The 24,003-nt window shown below is 58.8% G+C and overlaps 1 protein-coding gene across 5 annotated transcripts; it reads right to left on the bottom strand.

The window, feature by feature from the left end:
- Positions 1-230: 230 nt before the first annotated feature.
- Positions 231-23,229, bottom strand: MSI1 (musashi RNA binding protein 1). 5 transcript variants are annotated; one of them, XM_045846546.1, is made up of 15 exons: positions 23,062-23,229; positions 22,855-22,895; positions 22,212-22,293; positions 22,029-22,113; positions 19,070-19,111; positions 17,155-17,247; positions 13,514-13,562; positions 12,233-12,315; positions 11,624-11,741; positions 8,896-8,976; positions 7,609-7,665; positions 4,747-4,815; positions 3,798-3,985; positions 3,276-3,339; positions 231-1,943 (listed from the first exon to the last, which is right to left on the bottom strand). In XM_045846546.1, the coding sequence occupies exons 1-14, from the start codon at positions 23,118-23,120 to the stop codon at positions 3,298-3,300; spliced, it is 1,089 nt and encodes a 362-aa protein (XP_045702502.1). In that variant the 5' UTR covers positions 23,121-23,229; the 3' UTR covers positions 231-1,943; positions 3,276-3,297. The 5 variants fall into 5 exon arrangements, with proteins under 5 accessions (XP_045702502.1, XP_045702504.1, XP_045702512.1 ...); XM_045846548.1 differs by having other exon boundaries at positions 3,798-3,952; XM_045846556.1 differs by lacking the exon at positions 7,609-7,665.
- Between the last annotated feature and the right edge of the window lie 774 nt (positions 23,230-24,003).

The following is a 24,003-nucleotide window of genomic DNA, read 5'->3' as shown; positions in this document are numbered from 1 at the left end:
TATCTTCTAGTTTGTCCAAAATCACATCCAAATAGCTGTGTTTCCTTAAGCGGGAATCAGGCGTCGTCCCGGGAGGAGAAGAACAAGAAGGGACGGGAAAGCCGGGCGGCACTGCGGTCCCTCGATCCGAATGCACAGACACCACACGGAGCACCGTTTTCAAATAATTTATTAGGAATTTAAAACGGAAAATAAAACCTGGAAAAAGAAGTTACAGATGTGGAGAGAAGAGACACCGGAGGTTGGTAACTTGCTGGCTTCAAAACACCATGTAACATCTTTAAAAAAAAAAAAAAAAGAAAACATTCCCCGAACAAATCAGAAAATGGAATTTCAAGGCCCTGAGCCGGCCCAGGGGCGGGCCCAGTGGGGTGGGGGTGGGGAATCACAGGGAGGGAGTGGGGGGAAGCTCAGTCTCTCACGACTCAGCTCAAATGTGTAGAAAATGAAAAATAAAAACCAATAAAATGCAGCTTCTCTTTTATTAGGAAACATTAAAAAAAAAAAAACCGAACACGAACAGCCGCGCATCTCAGTAACAAAGATTATTGCTTTGTGTTCTCAGGGCTAATAGGTTAAGCACCTCACACAGACAATTAACTCTCCAAAGGGGGTCGTAAGAATGGGGGCTGGGACTGTGATAGGGAAGGGAGCTGAGGTCCCCAGCCTCAGACCTGGGGAGAGAGACATGGAGGGGGTGACGGGTGGCCTCGGCCCTGCCACCCCAGCCAGGTCACTCGCGCTGTTCGGGAAGTCAAACCCTGAGCCTCTTTCTCCTTCGAAAGGGGCTCAGGGGTGAGGGGCTGCCAAGGGGCTCTGGCCGTGGGACCATCTTGGTGGGATACTTCAGTGAGAGAATGTGGGGGTTCCCTGAGAAGCCCGTTGCTTTCCCCTGGGGTCCGCCCCTTCCCGAGTGCCCCTGATGCCCACTCATGGGGGGCGCAGAGCAGAAACCATGAAGGCCTGACCTAGGCAGGGGGCCCGGGGAGACCTTTGGAGAGTTAATTCATTTCCAGCAGTGGCTCTGGGGGAGCCCTTCTCTTCCCTCGCCCCTTGCCCCTACACTGGGTTTGCGGGGTGAGCAGGCCCAAGGCCTTGACCCCTAGGGCCTGAGAGAGCGGGCCTGCCTCGGCCACAGATGAGGCCCGCAAGCTTACAGTAACGGTGTCTGAGGAGGGGACAGAAACACGGGAGGGAGACCTTTGCCTGGTGGGGACAGGCCACGCCCTCGCCCCCAAGGGATCGTCGAGAGGGCGGGGCTTCACCTCACAGTATTTACATATGATACAGGACTACAGGACGGGATGGTTCCAGGGGCTCGGCCTGGGCTACGCAGCCCTGTCCTCCTCTCCAGGGCTGGAGGGAGGTGGCCAGGGGCCCGCACCCACACAGACGCTTTGTTCTCGGCTGGTGGGGGGCACCTGGCCCCTTGCCCCCTGCGGCCTGGGGTTTCACATTCACAAACCTAGAAATAGCTTTAAAAAGTTTCCTTTAAAAAAAAAAAAGAGGAGGAGAGAAAAGGAGGGAAAATCAGAATAAAAAACCCGGGTTGGGGCTGCAGCCGGTAGCAGGCCCCCTCCGCCCTCACTCTAGCTATGCACAAATACAAAAGCCTTCTGGGGTGGGTCCTATGGGGCGCGGCAGAGAGGAGGGGTGCAGACCCAAGAGGGGAGGGCCAGGGGGCGGTGGGGGGGGGCAACTGGCTAATCCAAAATAAATAAAAGTGGGCAGGTGGGGGAAGGGGCAGAGGCGGAAGGGGGAAGATTAGTAGGGGAGCCAGACATTGTCCAGGGGCAGCAGGGCAGGGGCCGGGGCCCCGGGAGTGGGGGCGGGCAGTAGCGGTCCGAGTCGCTGCGGGGAGGAAGGGGCGGCGGCTGCGGCTGAGGTGTCCCCGCCCCCTCGCTGGCTCACTTGTGGTCCTCAGTCAGCTGCAGGCTGGGGCGCTGCAACACACCAGGAGGTTGTGGGTGCCCCGAAGGCTTCCTGCCCCGAAAACCCTTCACCCCCCACTTTGGGGGGCCCCCGGAGCACAGGTATCCTCCCCACGTGGGCCTCTTTTCCTAATCCCATTCTACACGCGTGGCGTTCACATGCTTCGCACTTTCGGTTCCCATCTGCAAAGCTCTTTCCCTAGATTTTAAGTGACTGGATTTATTCTAAGGGCACTTTCTCAGAGACGCCTTCTCTGACCCCCTGAAGTAGGCCCCTCACACACCACTCACAATGATCTCACTTGTTGCTTTTTGTCTGTAGAATGAGAGAGGAACCTTGTGTCTTATACATCCCTCCTTCCTGAAATACTGCTCAACAAATAGTTATTTGAATGAATTAAAAAAAAAAAATTAGCCCTGGCTGGTGTCGCTCAGTGGATTGATCCCAGGTCTGTGAACCAAAGGGTTGAGGGTTCGATTCCCTGTCTCAGGCACATGCCTGGGCTTCGGGCAAAGTCTCCAGTAGGGGGTGTGTGAGAGGCAACCACATTGATGTTTCTCTCCCTCTCTTCCCCTTTCTAAAAATAAATATTTTTTTAAAATTTATTTTACTTTTTTAAGAGAGAGGGGAAGGTGGGGAGAAAGAGAGGGAGAGAAACATCAATGTGTGGTTGCCTCTCATGTGGCCCCCCCAGCACTGGGGACCTGGCCCACAACCCAGGCATGTACCCTGACTGGGAATCGAACCGTCAACCCTTTGATTCGCAGCCCATGCTCAGTGCACTGAGCTACATCAGCCAGGGCCCACCTCTCTCTGTGTGTATGCATCTGTGTCAACAGTATTCTGCTTTAATGGCCTTGTAATATTCCACTGTATGTAACCACTCACATATTTGACCACTCTCCTTTTGATGGGCGATTCAGCTACTTGCAGTTTTTAGAATAAATGCCCAGAAGTGGAATTGCTGGGTCCCGGGGATGAACATTTAAAACCTGGGTAAACACTGCTCGGCCGGCGTTTGGAAACCCTAAGCCTATTTGCACCGTTTCTCCTGCGCCCTCATCAGTGCTGGGCATTAGCAAAGGAGAAGAAATCCCTGCCTGACAGGTGGAACGTGCTGCCTTATCGTTTTCATTTACCGGGTTTGTTTGTTTATTTGTTTGTTTGTTTTATGCAGCAGGGTGAGCAGCTTTTCGTGTTCACTGACCACTGCTGGTACGAAGGTCTGTTCCCCCCACTGAACAATGGGCTGTGCGAAGGCAGGGACAGGTTCTGTGTCCCAGACTGGCCTCCCAGCACCGGCCTTCCCAGCGTCATCCCCACCTCGAGGCCCACCTCCTCACCTCCTGCCACCTGTCTCCTGCTTCAGTGGTACCCATTGGTGAAAGCTGTGGCAATCAAGGGGCCCTGGAAAGAAAAGGACGTGACTCCTAGGCTCCCCGGGGAAGCACAGAAAGCCCGGGGCCTCCGCTTCTCCCCCAGGGAAGCTGAGGTGAGGCATGGACCCGTCTTGGGCCCTGTCCGTGCCACTCCCCCTGCAGACCCACTGGGAGATCCTCCAGGGCAGGGCCGGGGACCAGCATATTACCAGTCCCCTCGTTAAAGTCAGGGCCCCCCTGAGCTGGAATCTAGCCTCCGTGGGGACAGAGATGGTGAGTCTCGTTTGCACAGTACCCCCAGAGCCCACCTAGTGCCCGGTGCTCAGAGAGCGATCGTTAAGTGCCCACGGAGTGAATGAGGACCCCTGGCCGTCCCCTTGGTGACACTCTTGCTCCATTCATTATCCCTTGCTTCCCTCTGTCCCTCAGACAGATAAGGCCTTTCCTTCCTCCAACTTCGGGGGTCCTCCAGGACTGGCCACTCACCCCAAGACTGTGGCCGAAGCCGGTGCTGGGGGCGGGGCTGGCAGCGCTGATGTAACTGCTGACCCCCGAGTCCTGGTTGGCTGCCCCATAGAGCTCAGCCATGGGACCGGGGCTGGTGGTGCCCAGGAAGCCCCCTGTGCGGCTGGGAGTTGAACCTGGAGGGGGAGCCATCGTCCAGGGGTGAGAGCCTGGCAACCCAGAAAGAAGACGGTGATAGCCCCGGAGCCTTCAAACCTGCCCTGCCCACCCCGACCTTGACCCCGCCCCCTGCCTCATCCCATCAAGGCTTGTGGGTCCACCTCCTGGAGGTCCCTCCAAGTCCGTCCACCCAGCCAGCCCTAGCCCAGGTCCCATCATCTCCTGTCTGACCATGGAGCAGCCTCTCTGCTGATCTCCAGGCCTCCCCTCCTGAGCTGCTTTGCACCCTTCCCCTCGCTGCGTCCATCTGCCATTGCCTGAAACCCACGTCCCTCCTCGGCTTCAAACGTTCTGTGTCTCCTCCGCCCTCGCTCTGCCCACGCCTCATTCCCGCACTCCACCCATGCTAACTGGCGGCCAAGCCTTTGCCTGCGTGACTCCCTCTGCTGGAAACTCTTTCCCTTCTCTTGGCTTTCAAATCAAAAGTGAAATGGTTTCTCCTGGACACCCTCCCCAGAGGCCTGTGAGCTCCTCTGGGGGATCCCCTGGTACCTGCCTTCCCCCAGGGGAGCAGCATCCTCCTCCAGAATTATTGCCTTTCCAATACCTGATGCCCCCTCCAGCCTTTAAGCTCCGGAGGGCAGAGCCCAGTCTCCTTCCTGGCCGGCCCGCCAGGTGCTCGGTTAACACCGAGTGAACGAATGAATACAGACAGACACCCCTCTGAAAAGGGGTGGTGGTGGCTGCCTCCCCTCCCCTCTACACTTCTCAGCACCCTCTTCCTCACTTCCTGCACCCCAGGAGGCCTCACCTGTCCCTCGAACCACAGCTGCTGCCGCCGCCGCTGCTGCCATGGGTCCGTAAGCGGTGAGAGGAATGGCTGAAATGAAAGGTACGGGCACTTCAGCGCGGCAGGTGAGGGGGCAGCGGTGGGTGACGGAGGCCCCCTCTGGGCAGGGCCTTAGCCCACCGCAGAGGGGCCAGCGCAGTCCCAGGGTCAAGGCAGCAAGAACTCTCAGGCCGCCATCCATGCCCTGACCCGTAGGGGGAATGGAGACAGGTAGGAGAGAGCGTGGCGCTCGGCTCAGGCTCGGTTTCCCCCTGGACTCAAGGACACGGCTGACCCACCCAAACTCAGAGAGGGCGAGGGCGGGGCATCTCACCCTGAGCTGTCCCCTGCTCCAGAGAGTGCCCTTGGCCCAACCGGGGCCGCCCAGCCCGCAGGCCTCGGGAGCTCAGGTCCCTCTTCCCAACCCCAGTCCCTGGAGTCAGGGGCTGGCTGGCCCGGGGTCCAAAAAGCCAGGCCCTCTGCCTCGAGGGGCAGCTGACCCCGAGGTGCAGTTTGGGGCCCAGAGCTCCCTGTGTGACCTGGCTGAAGCCGGGAAGCAGCTCAGGCCACAGTTCTGCTTTGCTCCTTCCGCTGCCTGGCCTGCTTCCCTCGCTCCCGCTCCCCCGAGAGCATGTCCTCAGTAAACTGTGTGCATCTAGGGTGCTGCCTCACAGCCGCCCCCCTGACTGACCACCAGACAGCCCGCCCACAACCACCACTCCCTCCCCTGCACCCCTTCAGCCCCTTTTCTCTGATCGCCTCTTCATACACAGGGATCTTGCTATTCCTTTGTTTGCTTTCTACCTCCACCTCCACCCCCACCTCCACGGCGCCCAGCACCCTGCCTGGTACACTATAGGTGTTTAGTAAAGGGCCCCTGAAGGAATAGAAGGATCCTCTAGCTTGGCTTGAGCCTGGGAGTGAGCGCCCCCTACTGTTTGGTTCTGCCACTGCATCCCCGAGAAGCTACCGCTCAGCACAGAGCCAGGGCCTGCAGAGCTGGCATTAGCCCTCAGAAACATCAGCCTCCCATCCAAGATGCGCCCCTTGGGGCTGTTTGAGTCACCCTGACACTGAAATGAACTGGACCTGGGCTAGGGACACCAGAAGAGGCCCCTGAAAATCCCTGGCATGGCCACTGGGTTGGGCAGAGCACAGAGCAATTCCCACACAGTGGAGGAGCTTTGCTGAAGAGCTTCATACAGTTGGCTTCTTCTCACTCAGATGCCACCTCCTCTGAGAAGCCTTCCCTGACCACTCTCATTCAGGCATTCCCCTGCCTCCAACTCCAACGCCTCACCACATCTCCATTTTATTTTCCTTGTGCAATTTCTCACCCTCTGAAAGTATCTCGTTTACTTGTTTACTGCTGTGCCCTCCACTAGAGTATCAGCTCCAGGAGGGCAGGGACCTTCTCTGCCTCACTCACTGCTGTGCCTCCACCACTCAGGCGGCATCCGACACGGCAAATACCTATTAAACGCGTGACAGAAACACCCACGTCTCCCGAAAGCCAGGGAGAAGCTCAGGCCCTTGGTCTCTAGGACAGCCCCCTCCCTTGCCAAGACACCTGCAGGGGACACTTCCTACCCCAGTTCTTTGGAGGCGGGGCCTGAACTTGGGGTCTGTTTTCAGGCCCCTTGAGGCATCTCCACAGGGCAACGTCGGCGTGGCCCAGCTGAGCCGGTGCCCACGCCAACTGTTCAGGACCACGCATTTGTACAGCGAGCACTTGCTTCCCTCTCTGGACTGCAAGTTCTGGGACGGCAAGGCCTGGCAGAATGTCCCGCACAGTAGGTCCTCAACACAGAGCTCGTCAATGAGGAGAAAAGACCCCCCCACCCCATGCTGCCTCCCCCATTGCTAGTCAAACCCCACTCTACTCGGGGAAGACGCTCTATCACCTTCACTCCGGGGCTCTCTACTTCCTCTCCTTTCTTCACCCCATTCTTCTCTCCCCTCCTCTCCACTTTGAGGGACCCCTGAGCACCCCTTGGAAGGAAGGTCTCATTTAAAGCAGCATCCATCCTCCACACACGGCCAGGTGAGGGGGGGAGAGTCTGGGGGTGGGGGAGGGGAGAAGCAGGTGGAACAGAGAAACCCCTTGCAGCCCGCCTCGTCTGTGCAGGCCCTGCCCCTCCCCTTGGCCTTGACCTCAGCCAGCGCTTAGCTGACTGGCCCGGTGCAAGCTCCAGTTGGGGAAATGACTGGTGGCTGGACACCTTCATCCCCCTTGCTCAGAAGTCCCCAGTGGGCGGCCAGAGAGCTGGACTTGCCCCTCAAATAGATCTCATTTGGCGTGCGGTGGTTTAAAAATACGGAGTTTGTTGCCAACGCTTGAAAATAACTGGAAAATTCATGTGAAAGCAAAAGCTGGGTTTCTCTGGCTTCTCTTGGAAAATGAGACCTGAACACCCTGGGTCTGGATGCCCTCCCGGCAAGGGTCGGCTCTGGCGCGGCGTGCAGGCGTGCCCACTCCAGTTGGCCGAAGTCCCCACCCGGCCCCCGCGCTCTGACTTGAGACCCTGGCTTCTTCACCACCGGGGCCCGGAGCCTGCGTGGTGCGTGGCACCTGGGAGGCGCGAGACACACATCTGCCAGATGGATGAATGAGTGGCTTTGCCTCCGTCGGCCCGGCTTGGCCCCGTGCCCTACCCTAAGGGCCATGCTGCTGCATGGACCGGCCAGTGCCCAGGCAGAGTCTGCCGCACCCCCACAGCTGGAGGGCTGGCGAGCAGGAGGGAAGGGGCCCACTAACGTCCCCCCCCCACCCCGGGAAGGTCCCTGAGTCCTTCTCTGTCTCCCCACGTGGCCTGCGAGGTGTATGAAATCCGAGCCACTGACCTGTAAGCTCGGGGAGGACTGGGGCGCTCGGGAGAGGGGTCCGCTCTACACGGAATTCTAAAATGAAAGGTAAAACAGCTTAGGAAGATGCAGGGGAGGCCCCTCAGGCGTGGCCCAGGGAGGACGACTGCACCCGCAGGGACACTGGGTGGGGGGACAGGCCATGCACAGGACCCAAGAGCCGGGGGTGGGGAGGGCGCAGTCCCGGCAGGCACGGGCAGGGGAGCAGACGCCGACACAGAGAGGAGAGACAGGAAGGAGGGGCAGGGTTGCCACCTGTACCCTGGGCGCGGGCGAAGCTGCAGCCACCAGGCCCGGGGTTTCTTAAAAGGCTTGAGGTTGCACCAAACATCTCCCAGAATCCTCCTCTTCTATTTTTTTCCGGGGAAGGAGGAGCTGGGGGAGCAGCTTTGGTGAACAGCGATGACCCTAGAGCAGGTCAGGCTCGGGCTGGGCTCCCAGCTCCAGCCCTTTCCCGCTGAGTCATCTCAGCGAGCCGCTTCTCCCCTCTGCGCCCACCTCTTCACCTATAAACCGGGGTGTCAGCAGCCCTCCCCCATGAGACCGTTGTCGGTATCAGACAACCTAACGTGAACACGGGCCTCCAGGCTGGGCAGCCCAAGAGGCAAATGATGCGCATGCTTAGGGACCCTCTAAAAAATAAGACAGAAAAAAAAAGAAGAAAGCAGCTTGCAAAAAATGTGATATTTGATAGTTCAAAAAAAAAACACTATGAATAGTCATCACGGGAGAGTTCAGAGCTTTGTCGGGCTCCCGGCCACTTATTTGAAGGCTCCATGTTATTGTCATTTTGAACTACAAACGAGGGTGGTGATCAGCATGATTTTTGGTTGTTTTTCAGCATTCGAGGTCTCCTGTCCGCCTCGAAAGGCTCAGTGTTGCGCATGGTCACTCTACCGGTGTCTAGAAAGACACAAGCAATGCGCCCCCCCATCACAAGCCCAGTGCCCTCTTTGGTGGAAGTGGCAACCCTGGAGTGGGGGGGGGGAACAGAAAGACAGGGCAGAGAGGTCACCCGGGGAGAGACTGGTGGTGCCATGCGGGGCCACGCTGGAGATCCTACCCCCAGCTTCTGGGGAGGGGGGGGGAGGAGAGGGTGGGTGGGGAGAGGCGCTCCTTCCTCAGACATGCCCTTCCTTCCAAGCCTCCGGCAGGCAGACCCCCGCCCCCGCCTCAGCCATGCACCCCCAGACCCCACCCTGAGGAGTCAGACTGCCTGGGAACCGGGGACATGGTGGCAGCAGAGAGACATCGAGCGGGACTTACCGGGGAACTGGTAGGTGTAGCCAGGGGCAAGGCCTGTGTAACTCCGGCTGGCATAGGTCGTGGCTTGGAAACCGGGGTAACCTGATGGGACAAGGGGGCTCCCGTCAGATGCCTCACCCACAGCGTGGACCCTGGTCAGCGGGGAACCCCAAGCCACTCATCTCCCGCTTCATCTCCTCTCACGAGTAACAGTCAGTCACAGGTGCCAAATACCTTCCACGCGTACCATTAAAAGACCTATCTTACCAATAAGAAAATGGACACTTAGTGGCTAAGAATAACCCAAACCCTTGCCAGGGCCCTTCGTGCGCTGGCTCCGGCCTCCCATCCTCGTCTATACTCTGTCGCTGGTCACTCTGCTCCAGCCACACCCACCTCCCTGCTGTTTCTCAAACCTACCAAGCTCCTCTGCACCTCAGGGCCTTTGCATAGGCTGTTCCCTCTGCCTGGAACACTTGTCCCCCCAGGTTTTCACATGACTGGGTTCTCTTTAAAAAATAAATTGTTTTTAATTCTCACCAGGGCACATTTTTTTCACTGCTTTTAGAGAGAGGGGGAGGGGAAGAGGAAGGGAGAGAGAAACACCGATTCGAGAGAGAGGCACCGATTGGTTGCCTCCGGTATGCATCCGCTGTGACCAGGGAGAGTACACGCGTCCAGACCTGGGATCGTATGCATTTGGACAGGGGGATTAGACCCATAACCTAGGCACGTGCTCCAGCTGGGAATCGAACCCACCTTTCGGTTATGGGACGACACTCCAACCAACCAAGCCACACCAGCCAGGGTGTGGCTGGGCCTTTGTCACTGTGCGAGCCTCAGCTCAACCGCCCCCTCCTCAGAGAGGCCAGCCCCTAAGGGTCTCTCCGTTAGTTACAACACTTATCACATCCCCCTGGTTTCCCCTTTCATGGCCCCGGGAACCCTTCTCCGAACATATGGCAGTATTTCTGTAAGTGCTGATTCTCTGTTTTCCCCATTTTTTATTTCTGTATCTTCAGCACCGGCATGGTGCCTGTTTACTTAGTATACATCTAATAAGTATTTGTGGCTGTGAAATAAAAATTACTTCGTGAGTAATAATAGTGCGAGTGGGATTCGAATTCAGACCTGACTGGCTCCAAGCTGCCTCACCACCATTCTCACTGTGAAAGGGTTTCTTTTTCTGTTTTCACTCTTTCAATGGGGTGAAAAATGAATCCCCTTGAAAGAAAACTTTCTCAATGTTCCAGATCAAAGGAGCCTACGGAGGCAAGACAACTAAATGCAAGACCAGATTCCAGCCTGGATCTTGTTCTGGGGGGCAAAAATATGTTATAAAGAACATGGCAGAGTCAACTGATAAATTTAGCTATAGATTCAATGAAAACACTGTGTCGATATAAATGTATCAAGTTCACAATTATTATGTGGTTTCATGAAAAAAAATCCCTAATCTTAGGAAACACTCAGTGAACTATCTAAGGGTAAAGGGTCATCGTGCACGTCATTTGCCCTCCCGTGACGCAGGGGAAAGTCACAGGTGCGCTGCGTGTGCCCACATATGTAGGCACATGTAACACACATACACACAGAGAGAAAATGGTAAAGCAAGTGGGATACACTGTTAACAAATGGGTGAATCTGGCACAGGGGTAAGGATGTTCTGTGTGCTACTTCGTTGTTTCAACTCTGCAGAAACTTTGAAACGGCTTCCAAATAAAAAGCCCAGAAAAACCTCCTAAACTTCAAGAAAAGATCTTGAGCCACTTGGAGGCTGCTGGCCCCACCCACCCGACCTGCCATCCTAATCCTGACCCTCCCGCCCACACTACGGCCCCGACCCCCTCCTTGGAGTTCCCGGAGCGCACACCTGGTCTCTTCAGGGGGCCGGGAGCTTGCTGGGGGCCCGGCTCCTTCTCCCACCCTCAGCCGTGGCCCCACGTGTTGCCGATCCTGCGCCACTGCCAAGGCTCCTGGCAGCCTTCACCCCTCCCAGGGCGGGGGCTACCTGACACCCAGGTGGGTTTAGGTTCCTTCTTGGGCTCCTACGGCCCCCAGTCCCTCTGTGGTGACACGGCTAATTTACTCTTGTCCCCCACTAGATGGGGAACCCCATGACGATATTAACTGAATGAATAGGAAGCAGTCTTCTTTTTGCCCACCCAAAGGCCTTTGGGTTTTTGTAAATGCTGTTCCCTCTTCCTGGCACACTTTTCCCTTCACTTTCCCTCCAACCTCCCATAACTAGCTCCTACTCAACCCTCACACTCAGCTGAAACGTATCTTCTTTTCTGGCTTCTTCAAGTCTTGGTCAAGTTCCCTACGACCCTATGCTCCCCTGGCGCCCTATACTTCTCCATCCTAAATCTATTTATGTTCTTAAGTATTTGTTTCTCCTGCCAGACCATAAAGGTCCAAGGAGAGCCACTGTTGTACTTCTTGGCACAGCGCCTGGCCTTTATAGTTGCTCAGTAACTATTCCGGATGGATGAATGCATGGATGGACAGGACCAACTTGAGAGTAGCTGAACTATTCTTCTGGCCACCGCCAGAGGGCAGTACCCCACAACAAAACTGCCCCACCTTCCGCAGGCCTGCCGGACCTGAGATCCTGGGTCCTCACTCCCGCCCAATGACTCAGATGGGAGGGCAGACCACAGAGGATGGACAACACCCACGCAGTCCCGGGGAGCCCTGGGAGCAGTTCCGGGCAGGAAGAAGCTGCAGGTGCGGGCCTGGCACATACCCAGCATGCCAATGCCCAGCATGAAGGCGTCCATTCCATAGGGCATGACTCGAGACCTCCCCCGGGCCGAGCCCGTCGGCGACATCACCTCTTTTGGCTGAGCTTTCTTACATTCCACCTGCAACGAGACCCGGCGGTCAGCTCTTCCTGCAGTCCTAGGGTCGCCCACCCTCTTGTTCCCTGGCGGGCCTTTGTATTGTTCATTTCATAGTTACCATTTATAAAGCACTCACTGCGTGCCAGGTAGGTGCTGTGTGAATGGCTTTGCATGCAACAACTCAGGAATGCTTACACCAACCCAATGATGAAGCTACTACTGTCACTCCCACTTTACAGATGAGGAAACTGAGGCTCAGGGAGGGGAAATTATCTGCCTAGTAAGAAGTGGAGTGAGGATTTCAACCCATGTTTTCTTTCCCCCAACCCATGCTTCTTAACTTCCACAGGACACTGCCTGGCTATCCAGGTCTCCAGGGCGTGGGAGGGCTGGCTCCACCCCACGGACCAAGGCCACTCTGCCTGCCTCCAGGACCCCTGAGTGCCCCTGGCTGGCTCAGCCAGGAACCCCGGTCTCTCTCTGTACCTCCGCCCCATCCAACCCCAGCTCACCATTTTGTTGTTGATTTCATGGAAATGGATTTCACACACTTTCTCCACGATGTCTTCGCTCTCGAACGTGACAAACCCGAACCCTAGAGGGCAAACGCAGCGTCGGAACCGGGCTCAAGGTCAAAACCCAGCCCTGTGTTACGCCCACACCACCGCCCCTCTCCCGTGGGTGAGACGCTGAGAGTTAATGGAAGGCTTTGCCCACCCACAGTCCAGGAACCTCTGGACTGCCTCCTGAGACAGGGTTTCTCCATCCAAATTACAAACGTGAAAACTAAGGCCGGGGAAGTAGAGTGACTTGCTCAAGATCACACGGCAAGTCAGAAAGTGGCCGAACTATGATGCAATTCCACTCAACATGCCCTTCTCTCTTCCTTAGAGGCTTTCCAAAGAGGGAAGAACACACACAAACACTTATTTAAACTTACACAAACGTGTACACACCCAAACATGTTTGTACACAGTCACACTCATATAGGTAGACACACACACAGAGGTACCTATCTCTCTCTCTCTCTCTCTCTCTCACACACACATACACACACACACACAGGTGCTTCCCCAGAACATAAAGACCCTACGCACATGTACACAGTCACCCTGATACAACAGACACACACAAATATTCGGACACTAACACCCTCGCATGCAGACGTACACACACGTAACAGCACACAGCCAACTCCCAGAACAGGTCAGAAGGCCCACAGGCCTGAAGCAATTTGAGACATGGCCCTGCCTCCTCCCGGGTGTGCCTCAGGGACTGGAACGGGACTCTCAGAAGGCAAGGCCTTTGGGAGAAAAACAAGCAGGCTACGCAAACACTGCGGCCCAGATGCTCCCAGGTTCAGGGGCAATGGCGGCTGGGGGCTGGGCTCAGCCTGAAGGTGGGGGTGGAGGGCGGCGGCAGGAGCAGGCTGCCTGGGGCTTTGAGTCAGCAAGTCGGCCTGACCCCAGGGTGGCCTGGCCTGAGCTCTGGTTACCAGGACAAGGTAAGCCCCGGTGCAGCCCCTGGGCAGACATTGGGCAGGGTGGGGGTGGAAGGCTCAGTTGGGGAGAGTCTGCTCCTCCGCTCCTCTCGGGTGTCTGCAATTCTGCAAGTTTCTAGCACAGGAAACGGTGGGACAAAAGCCTTCTGTAAGGCCAGACCCTGGAGAGGATGCAGATCCTCAGGGATAGAATGTCAGGAGGAGAGATGAAAAGGGCGGCCGTGACCTGCAGCCCCCTGGCTGACCACAGGCCCCCAGCCTGGCCTGGGAAGGGGGAGGGGGCCACACTCACCTCGGTGCCGGTTGGTGGTTTTGTCGAACATCAGCATGGCGTCATCCACCTGAAACAGCCGTTTTGGTGTTGGGGGACCCACCAGACACCAGGGACCCGCGACAGTCCCGCAGCAGGGGCTGCGCGCCCTCTCCCCTATGCCCGGCCTAGCCTTTATCTCAAACCTGCCCCCAGTGCTGGGGGCCACTTTCCAGCTGCCACCTCAACTGGATGCCACAGCAGCCCCCTTTCCACCGCCAGATTCTCAAGGGATCATCAGCCTGCAGATATTAAGCACTACATATATGCCTGGTGCTTTGCCCCATCATTCCCTCCACATTCCCTGCATGGCAAGATCCTCATTTTTGCAGATTAGGAAATGGGCTCAGAGAGGTGAAGTCACCAGCCCAAGGTCACACAGCAAATCCTCGATCAAGTTTGGAAGGAGGTGGCACTTGAATGGGCAGCGGCAGAGGAGATGGAGACCCGAGATGGGGGAGCAAGAGCCTCTTCCCTTTTTGCAAAAGGCCAGGAGGGCAGCAGCCACTCCAGCCAGTCTCAACTCCCCTCTCCGCGCACAGATCTTTTCCTCTAATTGAGGTTTCCTTTTGCTAGAGGCTGTAATTAAAGCAAGTAGAGTTCATTGCTTGGGCTGCTTGCCTCCCACTGGCTGGGGGAGGGGAGGGGCTGAGGGAAGGGGAGGGTCTCCACTATCCTGCCTCCCTTGGACCCCAGGCTTCTCTTCCTGCTGCTCCCTCAAGGCACCCCCTCGGATACAAGGACCGCCAAAGACCTGCGCTGCCCTCCCACAGCCCCACCTCCCTCCCTCTGCCTACATCTGGTGTGTTCTCCTGGTCCTCTTAATTCTTCAGCCAATGTCAGCTAACTCTCGGGGTTAAGCTAAGGTCTGATTCACCCTTGGTGGAAATCAAGGGTTGCCTCTGATACCCCGCCACTGCACTCCAGCTGCTGACCCTCCCACAAACGGTCAGGCACCCAAGGGATGAAGGAGCACTTCCTGAAGCTGTGGGGCAGGGCCTCTTCCCCCCTCTCCCCCACTCTCTTTCCAGGCCTGTCATCCATCCGCCTCCTTGAAGGAAAGGGCAGCCCCTGAACAGGGTGGTCCTCCAGCTCCCACCAGCGCCAGGCTGAACAGGGCCTCTGGCTGCCCGCTGGGAGAGCCAGGACCCCACTGAGGCAGGAGGCAGCTGGGGCATCTAGGGAGGAAAGGACACCTCCCTCCCCAGGAAGCTTCCTGCCCTGGGGGTCTGCAGGGCAGGTGTCACCCTCACCTCTGTCCTTAAAGACCCATTCTAAGTCCCAGTCCCAAAACGTCTTGACCGTCCAAACTAGACGGACACTTCAGGCTCGGAGCATCGTCCCCACCTCCTTAACCAATGGAAAAGAGAAACCCGCAAAGAAGGGTCGTGACAAAAACTCGGGCTTTGAATTGGAACCCTAGGTCCCGCGCTTGCTGGTGGGGAATCTTGGACAAGTGGCTGTGTCTGCATGACTCCCATGACTCACCTGTCACATGGGTGTCAGAGCCTCCTATGGGCAGAAGTTAAATGAGATGGTGCACTTAACACTCTGAACCCACAGTACCTGGGATACAGTAAGTGCTTAATCAGTAAAGACTGTTATTATTACCTTATTATGGAGGCGCTTGCCCACAGTCACGTGGTGGGGGAGGGGGCACAGCTGGAGAGGGCAGGCCAGCGCCACTCACTGCCCTTGCAGGCTTCACCAGGACAGTGCCTGTGTCAGCTGCCCCTGAACGGACTCACTGAGCACCTGGACTTGTGTTCAATGATGATGTTTTGCACGGAGGAATGAATGAATGAATGAACGAACTAAGAACCAGCTTCCTGCCAACACTTTAGCTCTGAGTTCCTGCCTGACTCACAGACTGACTGCAGCCCAGAACCACAGCCCTTTCCCGCTTCTCCCACCCAACCTTCCCAGCCACCATCCCTGACCTCCCAGAACCTTCAGCCCGGGCTCCCGCTGGACAGACCCCTGGTGGGGCGGTGAGGTCGAGGCCGGGGTAGGGGGTGAGGAAAGTGGCTGGGGGCCCAGGGGACCCCCACCGGTGTCCCCTCCTGAGGCCAGCTGAGGGGAGGAAGGCTCCCAGCCCGGTGTCCTTAATAGGCTTTGGTCTCCATGGGAACCCGAGGGCAGGGGGGCTTGGGCGGGGGGAGGGGAGGCGGCCGGGGCCTGCTGACCAGTGGGAGCCGCCAAGTTCGGCGGCCTCTAAGCCTGAGTGGCAGCCATGGCGGCTGACCATTGTTCCCCCCTCGGCGGCGGCCCCTCGATCCGGGCGGGGGGGCCCCCCACCGCAGGGCCCTTGGCATTCCCGGCTGTCCCCCTCGCTCCCCGGCAGCCTATTCTCCGTCTCCCCCTGGCCTCCCCGGGCCGGTTTCACATGCCAACGCCGATTTAGGCCCGAACAAAAGACGCGGCCGCTGACGGCTTCTCCTGGGGCCCGGTTGCCATGGCAACGCCGGCCCCGGGGGCAGGCGGCCTCCAATCACAGCTGCTGGATCAGATTAGTGCGAGCTCTAATGCTCGGCGCTCAGACACAAAGACACCCCGCCGGAGAGAGCGGGGCCTGCTGCTTCCCAGGAGCGTCCTTCCCTCTGGGGCCTGGGCCGCCGACCTGCCCTCCGTCCTGGACCCCGGGTCCCCACGGGGCGCCTGAGCCTCCGCCTCTGGCCCCCACGCCGCCGGCATCCCCTGGCCAGGGGACCTCCCAGCCTCTCCTCTTCTACCCTAGAGACAGGGGGCTGGAAACCCACTCAGTCGCCAACTCACATCCCATTTCCCAAGCCACCTTCTTTGCCCTTTGCCTAATAGGGAACTAAAAATACCTTGATGGGAAAGCAGAGACCCAGCCTGTGGCTGTGTCACGAAGGACTAGGTCAGGGACCCCAGCGCTAAGCACAGCATTCCCACTGCATCCTCAGACCAAAACTTGGTCCCCTCTTGGCCTTCTCGCCGTGGAACCTTGACGTTCCACCGCTCACCTTTCTGGGGACGTCCCATTGTCTCACGTCCCCACATGTCCTACTTCACAAATGGCCCAGAAATTAAAGCTGGGTGCACCTCAGAGCTGAGAGCCAATCCTTTGGGCCTGATCTTCAGCACCCCACAATGCGTGCGGGGGGATCAGCGCCCACCCCCACCCCCTGGCTCCTGCCACAAGCTCCCACCTGTGTAAGCAGGGTGCTGAGTGCCACTGGGAGTCCTATTTATTGCCTCCTTATCGTCCCCACCAGGAAGGAGTGGGGGAAGGTGCAACCGCCTATGGCCGGACAGGTGCAAACTCCCGGGAGGCCAAGGGGGTGGCTGGATTGAACTGGCTGCAGGAGAGCAGCCTCCCTCCGGAGAATTAAGATAAGCAAGAGAAAAACACAGGCGAAGGGCAACAACAAGACAGCTACTGTGTGGCTTCTGTCCCTGGGGACGTGTCCAGAGTGTGAGGCCCAAAGACAGGCCAGGAGCCTGCGCGGTAGGTAGGGTTGGCCTGGCCTCACCCACAGAAGGACCCACCCCTCTTTTCACCTTTCGCAGGAACTGGAGTGACCTGGCCGGACTCTGCTTACTACTGACCCCTTCGACGGGCTCTTTGCACCCCCAGCAAGGCCCCCCATTTGACCTACCTTCCCAAACTGCTCAAAGTACTGCTTCACGTCCTCCACCGTGGTGCTCACTGACAGCCCCCCCACAAAGATCTTCTTCGTCCGAGTCACCATCTGTCAGGGGGACAGAATGAGAAAGTGGGCATCTGAGTCCCGTGGCCTACTGCCACCAGCAGGGGCTCGAGCCCTCCTGCCAGGGTGCCAGCTGACAAGCTCTCTGTGGTCCCGGCTACTCGGAAGCCCCCCCCCTGCCCCACAAGCTCCCCCTTGGACCCCCGCCTCTAGGCCTGTCACGGGCAGCTGTGCACCCCACACCCTGGCTGGCTCCAGTGTGCCTGCCTCCTGCCTCCCTCCCTGGGGTCCGTGTGGGGAAATTTCCTTCCCTAAAGACCACCATATAGAAGGGGGTGGGTTAGTGACCCAGACCTACAGCCTAACTTACAGACCCCACATGTTTCCCCCCCGCCCCCCATCCGCCCCCAGAGAGGCCAAGGCCCATCACAGGGTGCCCCCTGGACTCCACGCCGACATTTTCCTCATCAACCTCTTCCCAAGCCAACCTTTGGCAGCCCTGTGGCCCCAGCCCTGTTTTAGGAAGAACACATGGTCCTAATTACCCCAGGAGCGCATGGCTAATCCACGGCAATTCCCAGCCCCATCCTAACACTAAAGCACCTTCTGTCACCAAACTGCTTAATGGAATTAACCCAATTCCGACCATGCGCTCCCTGGTGCGGCTTCCTCCCAATACCTGCTCCGTGATAGCGTTCAGGCCCTCTGCTGGGCCCTTCCAGAGACGCCCCTTTCCTGTCTCTCAAAAAGCCGTCCCTCACCCTGACCATGTGGCTCCGCATCACACCCGCCAAGCGAAAGGTCGCCAGTTCGATTCCCGGTCGGGGCACATGCCTGGGTTGCAGGTTTGGTCCCCAGACGAGGCGCATACAAGAGGCAACTGATCAATGTTTTGCTCTCACATCACTGTTTCTCTCCCTCTCGTTCTCTCTCCCTTCCCCTCTCTCTAAAAATAAACAAATAAAATCTTTTTTTTTTTACAGATGCCCCTCTCCCTTCGCTGTGGCAGGAGCGGGGCACCGTGGCTCAAAGTCCTGAAGCATCTTAGTTCCCACCAACCCCCTCGCAAAGGGGAATCTATGGCTTCCGGCAGAGGGACCTAGTCCTAGGACCCCTGGCCGGTCAGCAGACACAGGGTCCTGCTCTCCGTTCTGTAATCAGCCGTCCGGTCTGTCCCCTACATTCACCTGCTTCAAAGTTAAGATCTGGCTAGTTGCCCTGGGGCCCGGAATGGAATCTCAGGCCGCTGTCCCGGACCAAAAGTTTTGAGTGCTGTATAGTTCGACTGCGCAGAAATCTGTTTCTCGCATACCCAGAAAAACCTGCCAGAGCCCCAGGGGAAGAGAGCGCTTGGGAGGGCAGCCACGGTCACCCAAGTTGAAAGACAACAGGTGACAGACCCCATGGTCCCGGCCCCCTCGAGCCCAGCACCTCACACCCAGAAGGTGGGAGGGTGACTGCGGTCAGGGGCAGCTAGCTCCCTGGCCCAACCTAACTCAGCCTCAGGGGTTAAGTCTGTCCTGGATTTGACCCCCCGAGGCACTGGACACAGAGGCTGTGATCTCTGAGGTCAGAATTCGACTCACGGTCCAAACCATGCTGGCTTCAAATACAGGACAATGAGTCCCCCGAGGGGTTCCCCTTCTCCCAACACACGCAGCCCCTCCCCGGCCCACTCCAGCGCACAGATGGAGCGATGACACATGGTGTCTTCCACCCACAGAGCAAGGACATTAAAAATTCTCCCTCCCCCTCCCCAATCCCAGTCCACACAGAGGTTCCAGAAGCATCCTTCGTAAAAAGGAATGCTGGGAGTATCCCTGCCCTCTGCAACAGAGCTCCCCCCAGACAGAGACACACCTACCTTAGGCTGTGCTCGCCGAGGAAAGGCCACCTTGGGGTCAATCTGCAAGAGAAGGGGTCTTGGTTATCACACTTCAGGTGGGTCGCCACGCAGCCTTCAGCCCTGCAGACCTCTCTCGTCCCAGGACGCAGAGGTGACAGAAGCCACCACAGCCTCTGGCAGGAAAGTGTAGTGGTTAAGCACTTGGGCCCAAGAGCCAGGCTACTGGGTTCAAATACCACTTAAGACTGCTTCCCCGCTGTGAGACCTTAGGCGAGTTACTTAACCTCTCTGAACCTCAGGGTCAAGCTCACCTGCAAAAGGGGCAAACAGCAACATCCACCTCAAAGGGTCATCTGCAGGTTATATTAAGTAACGCTTGCAAAGCACTTGGCATGGTGTCTAGCTTACAGTGAGAACCTCGAAAAGTAAGCAAAGTCTTACTCCTTTAAGCACCAGGTACACCGAGGACCTCGCCGGCTTCACTGACTTCACACAGATGCCTGTCTAGGTGAGGCATGCAAATTCATACTTTTGAAGTCTTGCAAATGGAAACTCTCTGCCTCAAGATAAGAGTTCATAAACCACCAGCAATGAACTCAGCTGTCCCCCCGATACTATCGGCACCGAACAGTTCTCCTCGAGGGTGCAGACAAACAGCTTCCCGGGAATGCAGCGAGGCTCGGGGTGAAGCGGGCCCAGGCTTCGGTGACGCACAAGGGCACGGGACTTGGACTCAGAAATTCCGGGCCCCTGGCCAAGCCTGTGATCTTTGGGAACCTACCCGGCCCCTCTGAACCTCAGTTCCCTCATCTGCAAAGTGGGGACAATCACACCCACTTTTTCCAGGGGCAGCTGGGGGAAATCAAACGAGATAACGCGGGTGAAAGCGGCCCTTTGTGAACTGCCCTGCATTGCACAAACAAAGGTGCTATTACCCGTGGGCCACCTTTGCCCTTGGCTATGAACAACCAGAGAGGAAAAGCAACATGCACGTGAGGATCCCTGGGTACTGTACCTGTACTTAGAGGAGGCAAAAGGCAGGGCATGAGACATTCTGATCAAGGCAGAGCCCATGAGGTCGGTCATTCCAGAGTTTCCTGGCGCCCACATGGGTGGACACCACTCAGGAGTTCACCAGCCAATCGCAGGCAAGATCTATCTTTTCCCAAAGTTCCTTCCGTTCAAAACAGCCTCGTTCAAGGCGACTGGCTCTGGCTCCTCTCTGCCTGAACGGCACAAGCCAGGGACCAGCTTCCTCCAGGATCCCCCACTGGAATTTGCCCACAGAGAAGGGACCTCCGAAACCCATCTGGGGTAGGGCCTCCTCTCTGTCTCCCCGAGTCCCACTCAGGCCCAGGGAACATCCCAGCTATCCATCTTCCCTGCCTGAAGGTGCGATTTTGTATCTGCTGACAGGTTTGTCCTTCTAGATCTCCTGGAAGCAGCCTCCCAGCCACCAGAGCACCCCTCGGAGAGTCCCCCTGCACAGACCCCTGCAGGGAGATAGTGGCCAAGCCACGTCCCGCACACCCACAGACACCCCACCCCTGACAGGCCCCACCTCCACTCTGACTCACAGCTGGCAACATAAATAAAACCCAACAAATAAATAAAAGGTGAAAGTCAGAACCGAAAATAGACTCCCCACCCTAAACCTCCCTCCCACCGCCCCTAACGCAGGCCAGAGAATGCCAAACACAAGGCCCTTGCCCTTGAGTTCCAAATCTCCGAAGGATGCCCCGCTCACCCTCCTTCCTCCCCTCTCTCTTCCCCTTATCAATCTGCCGTTCCCCCCACGCCCCAGTCCCAGCCCCTAAATCTCAGCTTCCTGAGCACTGCAGAAGCCATCAGTGCATTCTGAGGACAGGGGATGGTAGGAGAACAGGCAGCTTGATGGCAGATAATCACCAAAAACAATAGGCCACTGTCTCTCCATTCCCAGCTTGGGTCACTCCATCTGAGCCAAGAAGATCCTTTCAGAGCCCGCAAAGTTGAGGCCTGGCCTCGTTTGCTCATTACTGGGAGCAGGAGTGGGAGCCACTAGGCAGAGATAACAGGGGCTGGGGACAGGCGGTAATTTAACAATTTCTTAGGCACAACCAGCTATTGTTGCACGTAAACAGGAGCCAGTGGCTGACCCAAGCAGGGAGGCCCGGGGCTGGAGGAGAGTGGGGGAGTGTGGACGGAGATCGCACTGTCCCCGGACCCTGGGCAGATGGTCTCCCCACTCACAGGTCACCCCCATCACAGAGTAAACCGCCCCCACCCATGACTTTCTCTTTTGCCCCCTCCCCTTGAGCCAGGGCCTGGGCCAGAGCCCCCCGCAGCACCCAGGACCCTTCGGAGCAGTGGGACAACAGCAAAATGTTCCAGGACTTTGAATAGCAAACAAGCAGCTAAGATCCAGCCCTCAGAAGGCTTTTTCCAGGCAAGCTAACTCCCTTCTCCTAAATCCCTCCCTGGGCCACACAGGTCTAGGTCTTCCACACAAAGCAAGGAGCTCACTGACCAAAAATCAGGGGAGGGTGGCGAGGGGGCTCAGTGAGGCTTGGCCATGGGTCTGGAATGAGGGGGTGTCGCAGAGCCAAATAATAGTTGCAGTTCAGAGAAGCCACGGGGTGGGTCTCTGCAGCCCTGACTCACTCAATTTGGGCTAGGGGAGGGACCTAGCCTCACCCCAACCTCCTCTCTGAGGCGTTAAGATTAGCATGTATAGGGAGGGGGTGGGAGCTGATTCTGCCCTCGCCGAGGCTGGACGGGGTGGGAGACGAAGCATCTCAGGGCAGGCCTGGGTTTTTCCTCCTCCCTCGCCCGTCAACTCCAGTGACAAAGTTTCAGAGCCTGGCAGCCCTTCTCCTCAGAAAACTCCCTTCTTCCTTGAGGACCCCGTCCAGCTGTCCCCTGGGGAGAGTCCTGACCCTCTCCTCCGGCGGCCTCCCTCTCCCAAAGGACCCCCGAAGCCCCGAGGGCCACTCACTGTTTTGGAGTCGAGCTCGTGCCGCGATTGCGCCAGCACTTTATCCACCCCCGCCTGGTCCATGAAAGTGACGAAGCCGAAACCCCTGCGCGCCGTAGTGAGGGAGAGGCAGATGGTTACAAGGCAGTGAGTGGCGGTGGAGGGGGGCGAGCCAGGAGCAGGAGGAGGGGGTGAGGGGCTCACCTGGATCTCTTGGTCAGGGGGTCCCGCATCACCAGACACTCCTTCACCTCCCCGAACTGGCCGAAGTATTCGCGCAGCCCTTCTGTAACCACACACCCGCCTTCGGACCAGCCCGGGCCCCGCGCCCTTCCCCCCTCCCCCGTCCTTTGCCCCTTGTGACCCCGGCGCGGCCCCGCCGCCCCCGCGCCGAGCAGCCTGAGCGCTCTCTACTGTCCCCCCCCCCACCTCCAGCCTCACCCAGCTCCCGTGGAGCCTCCTGGCGCCCACGGGGGCCCCAGGAAGCCGAGGGCCGAGCTGGGCTGGAGGGGGGACGGCTCCGGCCGGGTTCCCGCCGCTCCGGGAGCCGCCTCACAAAAGTTTGAGCCGCAGGTGCGAGCGGAGTTGGCGCTGCCGCCGGCGGGTCCCGGGGGCCCAGCCCACCCCCCGATGCCCCCTGAACCCCTCATCTCTTCCCCTCCACCCGCAGGGCCGTGCGCGCTTGGCGATCGCCCTGCACTCTCGGGGTCCCCGGGCGGGGCGCGAAAGAGAGCGCAGAGGCGCCCGGGGTCAGTAGGGCGCAGGGCCGAGCTGGGGTGTCCGGTTCCGGGGCGCCGGGGGTCCAGGGTGCCCTGCCGGGCCGGCGGGCGCTCCCGGGCTCGCTCACCCTGCGTAGTCTGCCAACTGAGTCCCCCGATGAACATCTTGCTGCGGGAGGAGAGACACAAAGGGCCCGCGTGAGCGCCGGGAGCCGGGGCGCAGGGGGCGCGGGCCCGGGCCCCGGGGAGGCCCGGCCCGACCCGGATCGGCCATGTTGGCGGGGCCGGGGCGGGCGCGGGCCGGGCAGGCCGGGCCGGGCCGGGCCGGGCCGTACCAGGGGTCGTGCGGCGAGTCCGGGGAGGCGAGGCCGGGCTGGGGCGCGTCAGTCTCCATCGGGAGCCGCGGGCGGCGCGGGCAGTGCAGCGGCGGCAGCGGCGGCGGCAGCGCTCGGCGCGGGGCAGATGAGGTGCGCGGCGAAGGGGGCCGGACGGACAGGCCATGCTGCCCCCTCCCCCGACCCCGCTCGGGCGGGCGGGCGGGGACGGCCGAGGGGAGGGCCCGCCGGGGGCCGACCTGCCGGCTCCTCCCCCCGCCGCCCTGCGCGCATAAAGCCCCGCGCTCGCCGGCGCGTCCGGGCGCCCGTGGAGGCGGCGGCGCCTGGACCCTGCTCTCGCTGGGCTCCCGGGTCCCCGAGGGTGAGAGAGACCCCGAGTCCCGATGCGGGCTGGGACCTGGGCGCGGCCGCAACCCCCACCCACCCCAGCGCGGGGGCCGGGCCGCGGGAACGCCCTCCCGGAACGAAGCGCTTCCCGGTACCTTCAAGGTAGCTCGGTTCCTGATCGGGGACCCCCCAGTCCTCCCCCTCAGGCCCCCGCTACCCCGAATCGGAGAGCCTCGGCAGCCCTGGGTCGGGAGGGAGACAGCCTCACGGCCCCCAGGCCCCTCGCGGTGCGTTGGGTGAGAATCCCTCCGTCCTGCCAGTCGGAGCCAGAAGCCGCCCTGCGAACCCCCAGCTGCCTCGGACCTAATTCAGGGTTTCCTCTCAGCGGCTCTCAGTCCGCTCCCAGTGTCCCAGACCCCTCAGATCCAGTTCGGGGAGCCCTTTCTGTGCCTCGCGTCCCGCGTGGGGAGCCTCCACCCGCACCCCAGCAGAAACCGCATCAGTTTCCCCAGTTACTCGTCATCCTTGCCGCCCCGAGTGAGAATCCCCCTCAGCTGTCCCAAGTCCCTTCCTTCCGCAGAAGCCCCCCTGCCCCGAGCCTGTGGGGCACCCCCA

The sequence above is a fragment of the Phyllostomus hastatus genome, unplaced genomic scaffold (genome assembly GCF_019186645.2).
Source record: "Phyllostomus hastatus isolate PE091 unplaced genomic scaffold, TTU_PhHast_1.1 phas_contig_1162, whole genome shotgun sequence".
Taxonomy (NCBI): domain Eukaryota; kingdom Metazoa; phylum Chordata; class Mammalia; order Chiroptera; family Phyllostomidae; genus Phyllostomus; species Phyllostomus hastatus.
This window is presented reverse-complemented; position numbering and strand designations above follow the sequence as displayed.

What these genes read in the sequence shown, in the direction of transcription:
- MSI1 (XM_045846546.1), bottom strand. Translation starts at nt 23,120, where the DNA reads ATGGAGACTGACGCGCCCCAGCCCGGCCTCGCCTCCCCGGACTCGCCG. An exon ending in CAGTTGGCAGACTACGCAGG is followed by an intron (nt 22,294 to 22,854) that starts GTGAGCGAGCCC and finishes GTGTGGTTACAG; the next exon opens with AAGGGCTGCGCGAATACTTC. An exon ending in CCCCTGACCAAGAGATCCAG is followed by an intron (nt 22,114 to 22,211) that starts GTGAGCCCCTCA and finishes TACGGCGCGCAG; the next exon opens with GGGTTTCGGCTTCGTCACTT.